The sequence below is a fragment of the Calidris pugnax genome, unplaced genomic scaffold, assembly GCF_001431845.1.
Source record: "Calidris pugnax isolate Ruff unplaced genomic scaffold, ASM143184v1 scaffold58, whole genome shotgun sequence".
Classification (NCBI taxonomy): domain Eukaryota; kingdom Metazoa; phylum Chordata; class Aves; order Charadriiformes; family Scolopacidae; genus Calidris; species Calidris pugnax.
This window is the reverse complement of record NW_015090868.1, coordinates 6,299,807-6,314,657: the sequence shown is the minus strand read 5'-3', so window position 1 is coordinate 6,314,657 and position 14,851 is coordinate 6,299,807. Positions and strand designations below refer to the sequence as shown.

General features: G+C 39.6%; 1 protein-coding gene across 1 annotated transcript in view; it reads right to left on the bottom strand.

The window, feature by feature from the left end:
- Positions 1-14,851, bottom strand: part of SORBS2 (sorbin and SH3 domain containing 2) — a 181,540-nt gene that overhangs the window by 78,237 nt on the left and 88,452 nt on the right. Inside the window, exon 3 of the mRNA XM_014945546.1 lies at positions 4,995-5,044. Coding sequence (XP_014801032.1) covers positions 4,995-5,004 — 10 coding nt within the window. The 5' untranslated portion in view covers positions 5,005-5,044. The remainder of the gene's footprint in view (positions 1-4,994; positions 5,045-14,851) is intronic.

Here is a 14,851-nt window from a genome sequence, read left to right as displayed (position 1 = left end):
TGGTATCTGGGTGAGGATCAGAAGAACCTACACGCTGCCTTGAAGAAAAGTGGCGGTTTTCAAGCTGCTTCCCTTATCTGCACAGCCTTATTCCAGCCTTTGTTCCTTTTTCACAGCTCCATCAAATTCCCAGCAAATACTGACTTTATTCTCCCAGATTCTTGAAGTCCAAATAATAGCATAAAGCTCTAAGCTTAGAGAACCAGTAAAAGAGGCTGAATTAATGATCATCTGCTCATTTGACTATTAGCAATTAATATAGGAACAAATGAGGACATGCGAAACAATCTATACAAAATGTATGCATATGTAAAAAAAATGAAATGTGTGAAAATACATATACATATATGCACAATTCCCTATGCTTTTGACATGACAAATTCTTCAGGAGTGATGGTCCTGTCTCCTAGGTATTTTTTTAACAGTGAAGCAAGAGACCTGAATCCTCTCAGGTCTGCAGGCAATAACAGAAGATGGAGTTGGGCAATAATTCACATTTAAAACAGCAGCCTCAAATGCAAGTCCAGCTCAAATCAGGACTCATGGCTGGTGTCTAGATACTATTTTGCAAGCCCTACAAACTCCTATCAAATCAGGAAAAGAGAAATAAACATTCTTAGCAGGTACTGCAGAAAACAAAGGGGAAATGTGAGGAAACTATTATCTGGTGAGACGTGTTTCTGACAATATCTTGCAGAGCAAGGGCCATATGGGGGTGAACTCCTGAAAGCCAGGATCAATGTTGCAGACTTCCCTTTAAAGAGAGAAAAAGAAAGAGCCACCCTCTGAGTGGAAAAGACAGGCGAGGTGATGGCTTGCCCTCCAGCTAGGAGGACGTGTGTATGAGTGTACGCATCCTAACGCTCTCCACCATGGAGCTCCGGATGCTCTCTTCCTCTTGTTACCTCACCTTTCAGCTCCTCTCCCTTTGTCAACTCCCCTCCTACGATTTTTCTCTTCAGCCTTTTCTCCATTCCTCACTTTTCCTCACTTCTTTCTCCCTCTCTCTCTGTTATATCTGTTTCTCTCCATAAATACCTACTTTAACCCTTTTCCCCTTAAGTCCACCATCCCAGTAACAGCTGAGCAACCTGCATCTCTATTTGACAAATAGTCTCTTGGTCAGGCCATGCTCCTGCCATTCATTCCATGCCTGGACCCCAGGGTTGAGGGTCTCCTGGGATGGTTGTGGGAGGGACCTGGAGAAGAGAGGCTCTTGTGCCTCTCTCCATTCCTTGGGAGTCCTTAATTTGGGTCCTGCCTCTGCGCTCCTCGAAGCTTGTGGAGATGGACCACTGATGGCTCCTGTGACGGGCCTGGGAGTAGCCTGGCAGGTCAAGCTGTGACTTGGGCTTCCCTTCTTGCCACTTTTTCTCCCACCTCCTTGGGAGGTTTGCAGAGGACCTTCTATCACATAACCCAACAGTGACTGCTCCTTGGTGGGTTTGCAGAGGACCTTCTATCACATAACCCAACAGTGACTGCTCCTTGGTGGGTTTGCAGAGGACCTTCTATCACATAACCCAACAGTGACTGCACAGGTGAACTTACTATTATTTGGCTCTTTGATGCTGCTTAATTGCAACAAATAATGATTAAAGAAGGAAAGTTTTTGCAAAACATCTGCAACACTCAAGCCCATCTAATTTGCTTTAATGATCTAAAAGTGGCATCACAATCTATTCAGGGACTCTGCAGGGACTCAAGAATTTCTATTCTTGTCTCCCAGACAAAATGTAAGAGATTAGTGCATGTGATGACTTCCATTAATAATTTTAACAAACACAAAATATTTGCAGTCTTCCAGAACTGCATACTTTTCACTCTTGGCTGCTCTTTATGTACCTCGTCTCCTGCAAACAGCTAACTTGTTTAATAAATTTAAAATTGGATGCATTTACCAAGAATTATCTGTGTGAAACTCAGCCAAAATATTTATGGATGGACACTAAGAATCTGTTTTAGCATATTAACTTCTATCCATTCATGCCAAAATATTTATGGATGGACACTAAGAATGTGTTTTAGCATATTAACTTGTATCCATTCATTATTCCTCAATGCAATCACCTCCCCCCCAAGATCAGCTATGCATGTACGTATATAATATGAAAAAGAAGAACATTTATCCTGCGTTTTAAGCTGATGTGAGCTGCATGGGTAGCTCAGGTTTTCTGTGACTTAGTTTCTCAAAATGTCTCACCAAGTTAATGATGCTCATCAAATCTGTAAAGTACTTGAAGACTGTTGATGAAAAGCCCTATATATAGTTTAAAATATTACTCTGTTGATGACTGCTTAGTCTGGGTTTAAAAAGGCACACGTTCTGTTTGAATACTATTTTTAAATTATGACAGCATTTGAACACTGAAAGGACTATGAGCCAAAGTACCTTTGGTCCTTCTGAAAAGCTCCCCTATATCTTACATCTAATTCTTCTCTTTTGCAAACATGTTTCATTGCCTTATGCTGTCGAACATTCCTCCCTAACATGTGGTACAGAATTAACATCAAATGCTAAAAAATCCCTCCCATATATGGTAGAGCATTGAAAACCAAAGCTCTTCAAAACATTTTCTCTGTAGACAAAAATATCTTCCGCAGGGTTTGCTGAGACAGGCTGCCAAGTCTGCAGCCACAGGGAACGCTGGATTAGAGGAGCCCACTCCAAGCAATAGATTTACTTTTTCTTTTTAAAGCTGTGTAAAGGCAAGCTTTGCCACTTCAGCAGTTACTGGCACCAAACTAGAGTGCTTATTTAACAGTAGAAGTAATTATGAAATGCATATTTTTAAAACAAACCAGTGGCAAATCACTAGTATCTGGTAACTACTAATTGGATCATGCAAGAATTCCTGTTATAAAGCAGTGAAATATATATTAAATAAATACTAAAAGAACTGCAGCACTCACTTCATGTTCAAAGACAACAGAGTGTAAAGAAGGAGAAAAAGAAAGAGAAAATACAGAAGGAGAAAAAGAAGGATAAAAAGAAGGAGAACACTACACCAGAACACCAGCAGAACAGTTTCCACCTCAATAACTCTCTCCCTTAGGAAAGCGATGCTTTATCTACAGATAGGAGCAAGATGTTCACATTTACACCCTACTCACTGGATTCTTTATTTTTTTACAGTCAGGAAAAAATAGAATCAATAGAATAGATAGGAAATACCGAATTTTCTGTCAATACCTCCTTTTAGTGCAGCTGATAACATGCACATTAATATCAAGAGTTCGCAAGATGAAAAACGTTTTCACTGTGTAAGTGCAGACTAGATTAAAGTTCAGCTTAGAATGATGATATCCTTAAATAACTGGAAAGGATTTCAGGCTTGTTCAGGTCTTTTAAGTCAGTTTTCAAAGCTATTGTGTGATCAGAAGAGTCCCAATCCCCAGTGGAAGTCATTCAGCCACATAGATTACTTAAATCTTACATCTTTCTCTCGAGAATGTCTAGCTTACATGAAAAATCTTAGTACAACATAGAACCGAGTCGTACCTCAGCGCTGCGGTAGCTCAAACTGGCAATTTACTGTTCTGACACCATCCAAAGTTTTCAAAGTAGAAGCTATAAAATGACATCTATCATATAATTCTAACTCCTGTGACTGCAAAGCAAATTGTAATCACAGTCAAATGACGAGTTACGTCTGAAATTACAGTTCTGTTAAACAACCGGTATTCCAGTACTACCTTAATTATACAGACCGACACAGTTGGGAAAGACATCTTCACTAAAAATCCAAGAGGATAGGACACATTTCAAACAGTATGTCCATAAATGAAAAACACACCACCTTGGTTAGCGTCGGTAAAATAATTAAAGGGAAAAAAACCCACAAAAGCAACAGAGAATTTTCATTTCTCCTGCTAATTATATTTACAAATGTAGTGGTTTCAAGTAAGGCAATAAATTACAACTTTATACTAAAGAATTGGTCCAAGAACCTTGTCACACTGAGTTCCAGTTATTGTCTGAGATAACGGGAAGCCAGGAAAGCTAATTAATGCAGTGGTCTAGACAATGGCAGCCTATCCCATCGAAAAGATAATCCCTTTGATTCAGAGCGTGCTGCTCAAACACCCAAACTGGCTTCAAGAGTTCAAGTCCTCAGGTCCCACAGCACACATTTTCCTTATTTCAAGTTGTCACCTCAGTTGTCATGGTGCAGCCCTACAGTCAATGACTCAAGCAACCAGTTTGGAAAGGATGGGGATATCTACCCATCTGCCACATTAATCTGAAAACCAGGCAGAGAGTATGGAGTATAAAAGTTGACTGCGACTTAAAATTTACACCTACTTGAACGAGGCCAGGATTTCACCCATCTGTTTTTGAGTGGCCTCTTCCCACTCCCAGTAAAACCAGCAGCACTACCTATTTACTCCAACGATCCAGGAGCAAACATTCAGACATTGCCACAGATCATGAAAATCCTACAGAGCACTTCATTTGGTCAATACATCTATCCCACTCACTTAAGAGAAAACACAAATCCCTCCAAATATGAAATAGTTGTCCTTGTCAGATTCTGCAAGCATAGCTAATAATACAGGGGAGTATTTATACGCCCCTTAATTTAAGGAGAGTAGAGAATGAAAACAAAGCATTTTTAAAGCATGTGCACTTTCCCAGCAAAATGTAATGCTTTAACAACACTTTTCTGTAGCTGTTACGTCCTCATACTACATATTTTTACACAGAACATACACATACAAAACTGATACTTATAACTTAAGCACAGGAAGCTAAACATGCACGTATACTCCACAGATCCATATATATCCATACATAGAAAAACATGTATGTAAATTTTATATATGGAATACAAACACACGTAAGCACACATACCTTTAAAATATCTTGCTTATTTTGAGTTCAGCACCAACTAAAGTACAATTTGTTCCCGAAAATTTAAATAAATTTGGGACCTTCTCTGTGTATTAAACAACATGTAAGAGTAAAGAAAAATCCGACCGAAGCAGCGTACCTGTGTTCATTTTGACACTGGAGGGTTTGCTATAAAAGTCTTCAGATTTCCTGTGGAAAATAAAACCATCTATTAATTTGCACAAGACAAGAACGTGGGGTACAAAATGGCAGCAGGACTTCTGGGAGGGGTGGAGAATCACCGTGATACAAATGACAGTCCTATTTTAACACAGCTTTAATTAAGTTGGTACTGCTTGTCCTTCCAAAGTTAAAGATGAGCTGTTGCCTCCATTATAAGCTACTCTGTTTTTCAGGGTTTAGTATCTCTGCTGTAAACATTTGCTCTGGGATAAAAAACTAGCGATTGACTTTTGGTCTTGAAACTATAAACTAATAATTACTCCCGTACAGGAATGGGGAATTATTTTAAAAGGCTGCTTATAAGCTTTGTTCACTCCTTTGTGCAAAAAGAAGGATATAAAGAGTAGGTCTCAGAGTATTTTTTTAAGCAGCCAAAGCGACCAGGTCTTTTTCAGTGGTTGATGAGCAAGAGATGTGGCTGTTTTCATCCAGTGATGTGATGTGTCTCTCCAGACAACACTGACACTCTGGATGCTGCTCACTGTATCACCATGCACAGAATCGTGTCCTGGAATCCACAGGAATCCATTTCAAAACTCCCGATGGAGTCAACAGGTAGGGAATCCCATCACTATACATCAACGCACTTTTTAAAGGTAATAATTTGCACCAAAATCACGTCAAAAGCATACGAAGTTTGACTCTCTTCAGTCAGATATCCCAACAATATACAGTACTTACACACACATAGTAAAACCCCACAAAACCAAACTATAGCTGTAGAAAAAGCATGACATCCAACATTAACAGGCGACTTCAACCTACTGGTAGTAGGACAACCTACTGGTGTCACAGTACAATCTAGATAATATCTTCCATCTACTGCCAGTTTATGTCACAGCTTTATCTTAGGATTAGAAGATTTAATACCTCTTCCATTCAGGCTCTTTTAGAAATACAAAGCTAAATGCTGAAAAGGTTGGCATTCTGCATTCTGGACAGCCTCAGCTGTATCGTTACATATTTGCTACCCATGATACTTTACTTTATCTAGTGGGCAGACACACTGGAGGCCAAAATACTGAGGGCTAAAAAAAGTCATTCTCCCTCTAAACTGTTCCCACATCAAGTTCAGGATAAAGAAAAGGGAAAAAAAATAATCAACATTTCTAATGTAATACAGCTTAAAAAAATAAATCAAAAATATAAACTGCCTGACTATGATGGAGTAAGTTGGAAGGTATGCACGAGGGACCCTTTTTATAATGGGAAATTCAAGATAATGATTAATACAAGTAAACAAAGTATCAAAACAGAATTCCAGCTCAACAGGAATCCTGAATTAACTGTACCTCTTAGAGAACAGGTACATTGCTGTATTCTCTTTTATTCATAATGAGGGCAGATTCTCCACTGCTTGGAAAACTTACTGCTTTTCAGAAACTATCTGAACTCTGCTGCAGAGAGTCACAAATTATTCAGTCAGTTTTGGGACAAAAAAAGATGCATGTTAAACTTCTTGAGAACTATGGAAATAGACCTGTGGCAGTGAATAAAGTTTTATTACATTCTTTTTATGCTGCAGCTACCAGCAAACTACCTCTGACAAGTTCTAAAAGATCTTTTAAAAATTAAGACAAATTCTGTGTTGTTCATTTTTTTTGATAAATTGTCTTGAACTAGAATTTTGGATTTCAATAACAGATATGGAATATTCTTAAAATTTCAAATTTTTGCACTGTTTTCAGGCTGCTGGAGGAGACACCATTTTCAAGCCTTCTTTTAGCTTGGAACTGAAGTGCTGATGGTACCGCATGCGAGCTATGAAACGCAACATGATATTTATTTTCAGACCCAACAAGGACAGAACTCCTGGAACATCACAGAGCCAAAACAACTTCTAGCAGGTGGCTTCGATATATTCACAGAAAGCGTGCTTAACTCTCTTACTCCAGTTTTAACAGACAACACTCAATCTTAGCACTACGGCTTTGTCCTCCTAAGACCTTTTCTATCTGAACAGCTTCGGCTGCTGACACTCGATGAGGGACTGCACACGAGTCATGAACATTTCCACACTAATCTCATTTTGCTGAAGAACAAATGAGTCTTGGATCCCTGGAAAGCAGGCATGTAAATAAGGCAATATAAATCACACTCATGCAAACAGTAAGCCTTGCATTTAATACTCAAATTATTTGGAATTCTCTGCTTTGACGGAGCTGAAGTACCATTCAAATACTTAATGATACTGGCAGTAAGATCCAAACAAATGCAATGAACTTAACATTTACCCAGTATTGTTTCATGCAGTCTTTAAGACCCTTACTTCAAGAAAAGAGGGGATGGGGGGAAACGAAGGAGCAAAGGGTTTTGTTTGCTTTGTACTTCTGTTCCTACTCCAGCGCCTCCTGAAAATTGTTCTTTGTGAATGGGTTTGTACGAAGCTCGTTTGCTTTGTACTTCTGTTCCTACTCCAGCACCTCCTGAAAATTATTCTTTGTGAATGGGTTTGTAAGAAGCTTTAATGATAGAATGGTTTGGGTTGGAAGGGACCCTAAAAATCACCCAGTTCCAACCTGCCTGCCATGGGCAGAGACATTGCCCACTAGACCAGGTTGGTCAAAGCCCCGTCCAGCCTGGCCTTGGAGAGATAGAGACCCCTGGTAGAGGCGAGATGAACGTTCCACTGGAAGCATCAGACAATCTTCGTTGCCAAAAAGGTGCCCAACGATCAGCTGAGACACTCGGCTCCTTGACAGTGAATGCAGTTACCATTGCCATGGTTTCCCTAAATACAGAATATATCTCACTGTGTTATTTCTTGATAACTCCTGATATTTCTTGGTAACGCTACAAAGATGACCTCAGCTCAGCTATACTTTGCATGGAGAGAGGCTTCAGAAAAGCCTTGTGGGAATCTCATCGACACCTGCTCTATTTTCTCCAAGAGACCCTGATAGCTTGTTGTGATCACTTCTCCTGTTCCTGATAAGTTCCAAAGTGTGGGGTGCTGCAGGAAGCCATGCTGTCACCCCTTCTGTTCCACATTGATACGGAGCTATAAAAAGGGTTAGTGAGAAGTCAAGAAAGGTTTCCCCACCCTCAGTTTATTCATGAATACAAGACATATCTTTACTGTTAGAGGTTTCATTCCATTATTGATCAGATGTTAGAGCACCTACAGCCATAAGGCAGGAGCTCCAGCATCATCCTACCTTCCAACATCCATATCCAACCAAACATCAACTAAATAAATACTACTAAATGAGTAATAACATGATATTACCTGCTTGCAACTCATTCAAATGTGAAAAGATAATCATTGTTAATGAGCATAATCCGTAACTACCTAAGGATAGAGACCATCAGAAGTTAGAATGTGCTCTCCATGTAAAGTTCTGGAAAGAACTGGGAGGTAAAGGAGAAGAGATATATTTTTTAAGCACATATAGAAACTCAAAAAATTATCATCACAGCTTTATTAATAACTTAATATATTGCGAATTCCTAAATGCCCCATAGGAGTATCAGATCAAAGGCACTCAAGCTCATGGATAACTCTGGGGGTCCTTCTGCCTCCTGCTCTGTAGCCATGGAGTCTAGACCCCTTGGAAATCCCAGGGCTGGTAGCTGCATAGCCAGCCTAGAGGGCAAACTCCACAACGCTAGTTGCCTATTTGCTTATGCCCACAGTATAGTACAGGCATTCTTGGCACTGAGTACTGCAGGGGAAACTGTGAGTTTGACTTGAACCATCTAAATGTTTTCCCCCAGGGTACTCAAGACAACTTTGACAAGGTGACAGATATCAACCAACAGTGTTAATGGATTAATGACTTCTTTCAACAGATTCTAAGTTACCTGTTATACGCTCCTTGCCATTTCACAAAAACATAGTATAAAAAGTAGGTTTAAAATGTAATTTTCTGATACGGTATTTGGATTCATTTTAAAGCTAATTCTAGTATGTGCTCTTTAGAGTTACCTTCCTTTGTAATGAATTCTACCCCAAGGACCTTTGGTGAGAAGAGCCATTGGCTTGCAATACAGGCTGCAGATGGATCAACAGCAGGATAGATGTGTGTGATCTGGAAAATGATAGATTTTTATTTTCTTAGGTAGACAGAAGCGCCCAGATATTTGGAGAGCTTTCCAGATTTGCATGAGGAGTGTCAGACTTAAATTAATGTTGTTTGCCACTTTCACAGTTTGAACTACAGCCTGTAACCTACTTGAGAAAATATCTGCAAAATTAAGGAGCCAAATCAGTCGGTGACTTTACTCCAAGGGTTGTTTATTCACTCAGTTTAAACATGGCAGGTGATCTACAAACACGTATATATTACCAGGCAGGATTTTATATCCTAATTTGCATGTGGTAGTAAAATCTTTAAACCCAAATCACTGAGAGTCTGGAGAACATTCCTGGTCTCTGCAACATAATTTATATGCCAACTTATACATCCAGTCAAGGAGGGGAAAAAAAAAAAAAGCGTGATGCATTAGTTCTGGAAAACAGTGAAGCCGACTATTTTATTTCTCTCAGTTTTTAAAAGAAGTTGTTTCAGATGTTTAGCTGTAGCAGGACGCCTATGGCAATGACAGCTTGAAAGACCACAAAATGTTTAAATCGTGGCAACAGTGACTCACACAAAGAAACAACTTCCAAAAGCCTCCTTGGGAGCAGAAGTCTCTCCTGCTGAGCCCTTTAGGCAGAAAGAAGGCACATATGCAAATGTACTGTTGGTACGAAATAACATTTGATGGAGCATAGGTAGATGGTGCTTATAATAAAACATTGAGAAGGTTCCATGTTTCAATTTCATTGACATGCAACAACAAGACAACAAAATGGCAGGGAGTCTGTATGAAGATCCAACCCAGGAAGGCGTACATGGAGCACATACTTAGGAATATGCTTTCTGTAGGGCCCCCAGACCCATGTTTAACATTAAGCATTGAAATAAGCAGAAATACTGTTTGACCCAGATCACACTGCCTCACCCTATAAGTAGCTGAATACTCTGGTTCCAATTGAAGTATTTTCAGACAGACAAAGAACAAAATGCAGGCAGTCAACTGCCATCATGGTTTCTGCAATTTTAACTTTTACATTTTTCTCACAGGACTGTGAAGACATCCTCATGTTAAGTGCAGTGTCATCATACATGTGTTACTTATGCACATCATCTGCAAATGCACTGATCAGGTCATTAAACAATTGGGATGTCTGAATAACTGGTACGTGGCCCTAAACTTTTGCTGGAACACAACAGATAGGTCACATCGTAGCACATGCATGATCAGCGAAATCTGTCATAGAATCATAGAATTATCTAGGTTGGAAGGGACCTTTAAGATCATCTAGTCCAACCATCAACCTAACTCTGGTAAAAAACCATCACTAAACCATGTCTCTAAGCACTATGTCTACCCGTCTTTTAAATACTTCCAGGGATGGTGCCTCAACCACTTCCCTGGGCAGCCCATTCCAATGCTTAATAACCCTTTCAGTACAAAAATTTTTCCTAATATCCACTCTGACCCCTCCCCTGGCGCAACTTGAGGCCATTTCCTCTTGTCCTATTGCCTATGACTTGGGAGAAGAGACCAACCCCTGCCTCTCTACAACCTCCTTTCAGGCAGTTGTCCATACAACAGCTCTGTTGAATGCATCATCCAGGGAGATATAAGTACTAGGAGACAATATCTGGGCTGCAACGTGGCATGAGTTGATTTAACTGGCCAGGAGAAGCTGACATCTGTGTTTGCAGAGATTCTTTCAGAAGTAGGAAAGGGATGGGTAGTCACCTTGCTAGAGCTGTCGGAAATTTTGGTTATGAGTGATATTCTAGGAGAAAACAGGTGATTTCTGAGCAGTGTTGGAAAGGCAGCACAACAGATGTGGACATTTGATTTATGATGTTTGCCAAGTTGTAATTAGGTATAAAAACGTGAAGGTATTCCAACTGCCTACAGTATTACCTATTATTAAAGTTAGGTGGGTATCTAACATGTAAGACGCATAAGCCTACAGACCTTAGCAAATAACAATATTAACATTGTTACTCAAGATCTTGAAAATCACAAGTGATTCTAGTTCCCATGAGCAAGAGCTTAAAGAGAATCAGGTTCAGGAGAACCCATCACAGGAGCCTGTGGCTGATCATTCACTACAAACACATCAAGGGATTGGGCATAACTGGAGGAAGGAAAAGGACAATTCTGGCACAAGAATTACTATTAAACACTGCATTTATCTTAAATGCAAGTTGAAGATCACAAGGTAGTTTCTGTCCATGACCGTCCTTAAGGTCTGGAGCACTTTTACCAGGAGTGCTATTGCCAAACTTAAGAGCCTGAACTTGAGAAATGTATATGAAAAACATGGCTGTGTGAAGGCAGGGGAATAAATCTGATGGCACAAGAACTTCTTCCTGGACCTTGAACTCTTCTCCTCATGTCATTTTTCTAAGAGTGCCATAAATGCAAGATTAAGAGAAACTGGCATTATCTCCTCCTTTCCCTCTGTTTCTTAATAAAATCAAGAAAATTAACTAAATATCTGAGGAGGGAGAAAAGCAAAGACTACATGTTTCTAAACGGAAGGTTCCTTACAGCACTTTGTTATTGCATACAGCACCAGTAGAAAAAATTCAAACACTTGTATTTAAATCGGTATCAACTTAAAAGTAAGCCTCTCTAGAGAAAAAAATTGAAGCTTAAAATTTCTCCTGTTGTAGCATGATTTTTACTAGGTATGTATTCTTTTTGACTAGCTATGTACTGAAACACAAACTTAAGTCAAACGTCTGCACTTAGTTCTAAATAGGTACTTGCTGTCACCTCAAAATACCTCTCAGATCCTTCAATATCAGAACATTTTCCTAAAATGTAACTGCAAGTATAAGAGGATACCAAGAAAGCTGCTCAAGCTGACAACATTCTGTACATTTTACTGGTTATTTTTACAGCTGTAAAAAGGAGGAGGAGGACAAACTGCTGCTTTTATATTCTGCAACTCCTTAAAGTTCTACCACTAAAGAAAATTTTATTAATAATTCCAATCGTGCTTGTGGTGTTTATGACTTTTTCCATTATTTTAATTGCTTAAATATAAAGAAAAAAAATGTCCCATTAACTGCTGACTGCAATTCCCATTTCTTTCCCCTTTTTCCAGGCATCTACAAATATTTTTAATAATATAAAATTGTTACTTTCTAGCTGTTAGTGGTGTTACCTTTATTCCCTTCTTTTGGCTTCCTCCTTTGCCGTTGTTTTACAGGAATTGTGCTTGTTCAAATTAACTCATTCTGTAGGCTGGAAATTACTTAAGATTACTCTATGAGACCATGTCACTAAAATAGATATTGCAGTAGATTAGTGTCCACAGACAGAATGTGTTCAAGACTAGACTGGAGGGGTTCAAGGCCAGGTTGGATGGGGCTTGGAGCAACCTCATCCGGTGGGAGGTGTCCCTGCCCAGGGCAGGGGGTTGGAACTGGATCATCTCTAAGGTCTCTTCCAACCCAAACCATTCTATGATTCTGTGTTAATTAAAAAACCCTCCACCTTCAAGACAGAGTGCCCAAAATGCATATGCATCTTGTGAGGCAAACTTAGACATTCCAGGTGCAGAAATGAGCCCCTGTCAGGTAGCCAGAGCTCATCCAGGAGATGGATGCTTGTGGCATGCGTTTCCATATGACTTCATGTTGGGATGGGTAGCAAAGGCGTTCTGCTCAGGTAGAGATTTCAGCATCTGGAACCCCAGAAGATGATGGTGTTGTGTCCCCTAGCTTAATACTCCAGTATATACAACCTGCCCAATTTTCTCCCTAGTGGAACAGGGAACTGTGTAGCACTAGGAACACACCAGTAAGACTCATCAAGAGTCACAGCTGCCTTTTGGAAGAGTGAGTTCTTTCAGCTTCATAAAGACTTCAATACCTAAATGACTCGGCGTTTAGAGGCTTCAAAGCAAGTCAAATGCTATAGACTTCTACCTTCCCTCCATGCTATAAAGCCTGCCTTGTACCATGCTCATTAACTTTATCTCATTAACTCTTAGCACATGTTGCCATTTCTAAAGAATCTTTGCATTGCTTTGCATAACTGTAGTCCCATTAGAGACTTAACCGTTTACAGCAAAGAAGTATTTAGTAGCAGGAATACTATGTGCTCTTAAAAGAAAGAAAAACTCCTTATGTACAACACATGTAAACCAAAACAAGCAGCTTTGCAAGCTTGCATTTATTATGTTTTGCTGGTACTATATTTTGCCCTTTCCTAAGGGGCACAATCACCAATTTTCATTTCAAACAGCTTCACTCCCCTCACGTAATTAAGAACTGTTAATATTAGCTACCTGTTCCTGCTCACTGAATTTCAAAAGTTCTAGAGGTTTGTCTAATTTTCAAAAATTGGATGCTTATCTTTCTCTCTTCTCTCAATTCTTAACTTTGCACCAGCACATTTAAGATTTCTGCTACTGAGTTCATCCTTTACTGATCCTAGAGTAAGTCAGGAACACTGAAACGTTAAAACTCACCAAGGTTAAGGAAAGTAGTAGAGGAATAATTGGGAGAGAAGGTATACAAAAAGACTCAGTCTTCACAGAAATGTGTGAAGAAAACAAATCATTTTTAAATTGGGAAAAAGACGACAGTATTTGGCAGAAACAGCTGGAAAGAGAATAAGCAAGCACAGGAGAAACCAGAATGATACTGCCTGCTATCTGAGGGGCTGACAAATGACTCAAAGGCAAATGTGAACCCACAAAGCAACTCGCAACACAGTTAAGAAAATGAAGGAAAAAATATAATAGTTCTTTTCCATATGCCTTTCATGCATTTGCACCTTGAAATTATATTAAATTGTCAATGCATTTTTAAAAATATATTGCTGAGATTTCTATTAGTGATAGCCAGTTATCTGGAAATCTTAATTCCAAAGGTGGACTGCATTCTTGGTTCTGATCATGAAGCAGGAGTCACTAAGATAACCTGGAAAACTTGAGGACCTTGAAAAAAATACTAAATCAGGCTTTGAAAGGGGAGTGGAATCTGCCTATACAGCAGCAGAGAGACTATCAGGCCCCTGACTGATGGTTATCAGATCCTCTTGCTGAAAACCACGCATGGGAAAAGGTCCCATCTTCTCAGGACCGTCCAACGATCTACCAAGCAAAAAGATCAGAAAAACAAAGGATATTTACGTTTCCAGTTGCTGCAAGTTAAGATCTGTTTGTGGAGGGCGTTTCATGAAATGGGTGCACTATTAAACCTATTAAACTCACAGCCATTCCCATGGTTTCACGTGCCAATCAAATCTACTCATATACCTAAAACAAACAGCATAGGACTTGCTTATTTTTATGAGTTTTAACCATTTCCGTGTCATTTTAACTTTTCAGTGACATTTCAAGGACAGAACTGAACTATTTTTTCGTGCAGTCTCACATGCTCAGAGGCTTCTTTAGGCCAGGTGCCATATGGTATAGCAGATTATCCCCTGTAATAGGGCATTAACATGTGGATTCTACACCTGGCTCTGCCATTGATTTTCGACTGATCATTTCACCTTTGTAGGTTCAGCTTTCTCTCACCCTCCTTTGTCACTTTTGGGGAGGGACAGTCTCCGCTCAGCTATTTCCACAGACATTCCAGGATGGGATCCCAGTCTCTGCTGAGGTGTAGCCCTTCCTCGATGGTTGGATGCTGCTTTGTACTAATATCAATGGACATCGATTCCCTGATTCCCTGTATTTCAGCTGTTGCCTTCAGCTGTTACTTTTTCATTTTAGATTAAAAACTCTTGGGAAAGGAAACT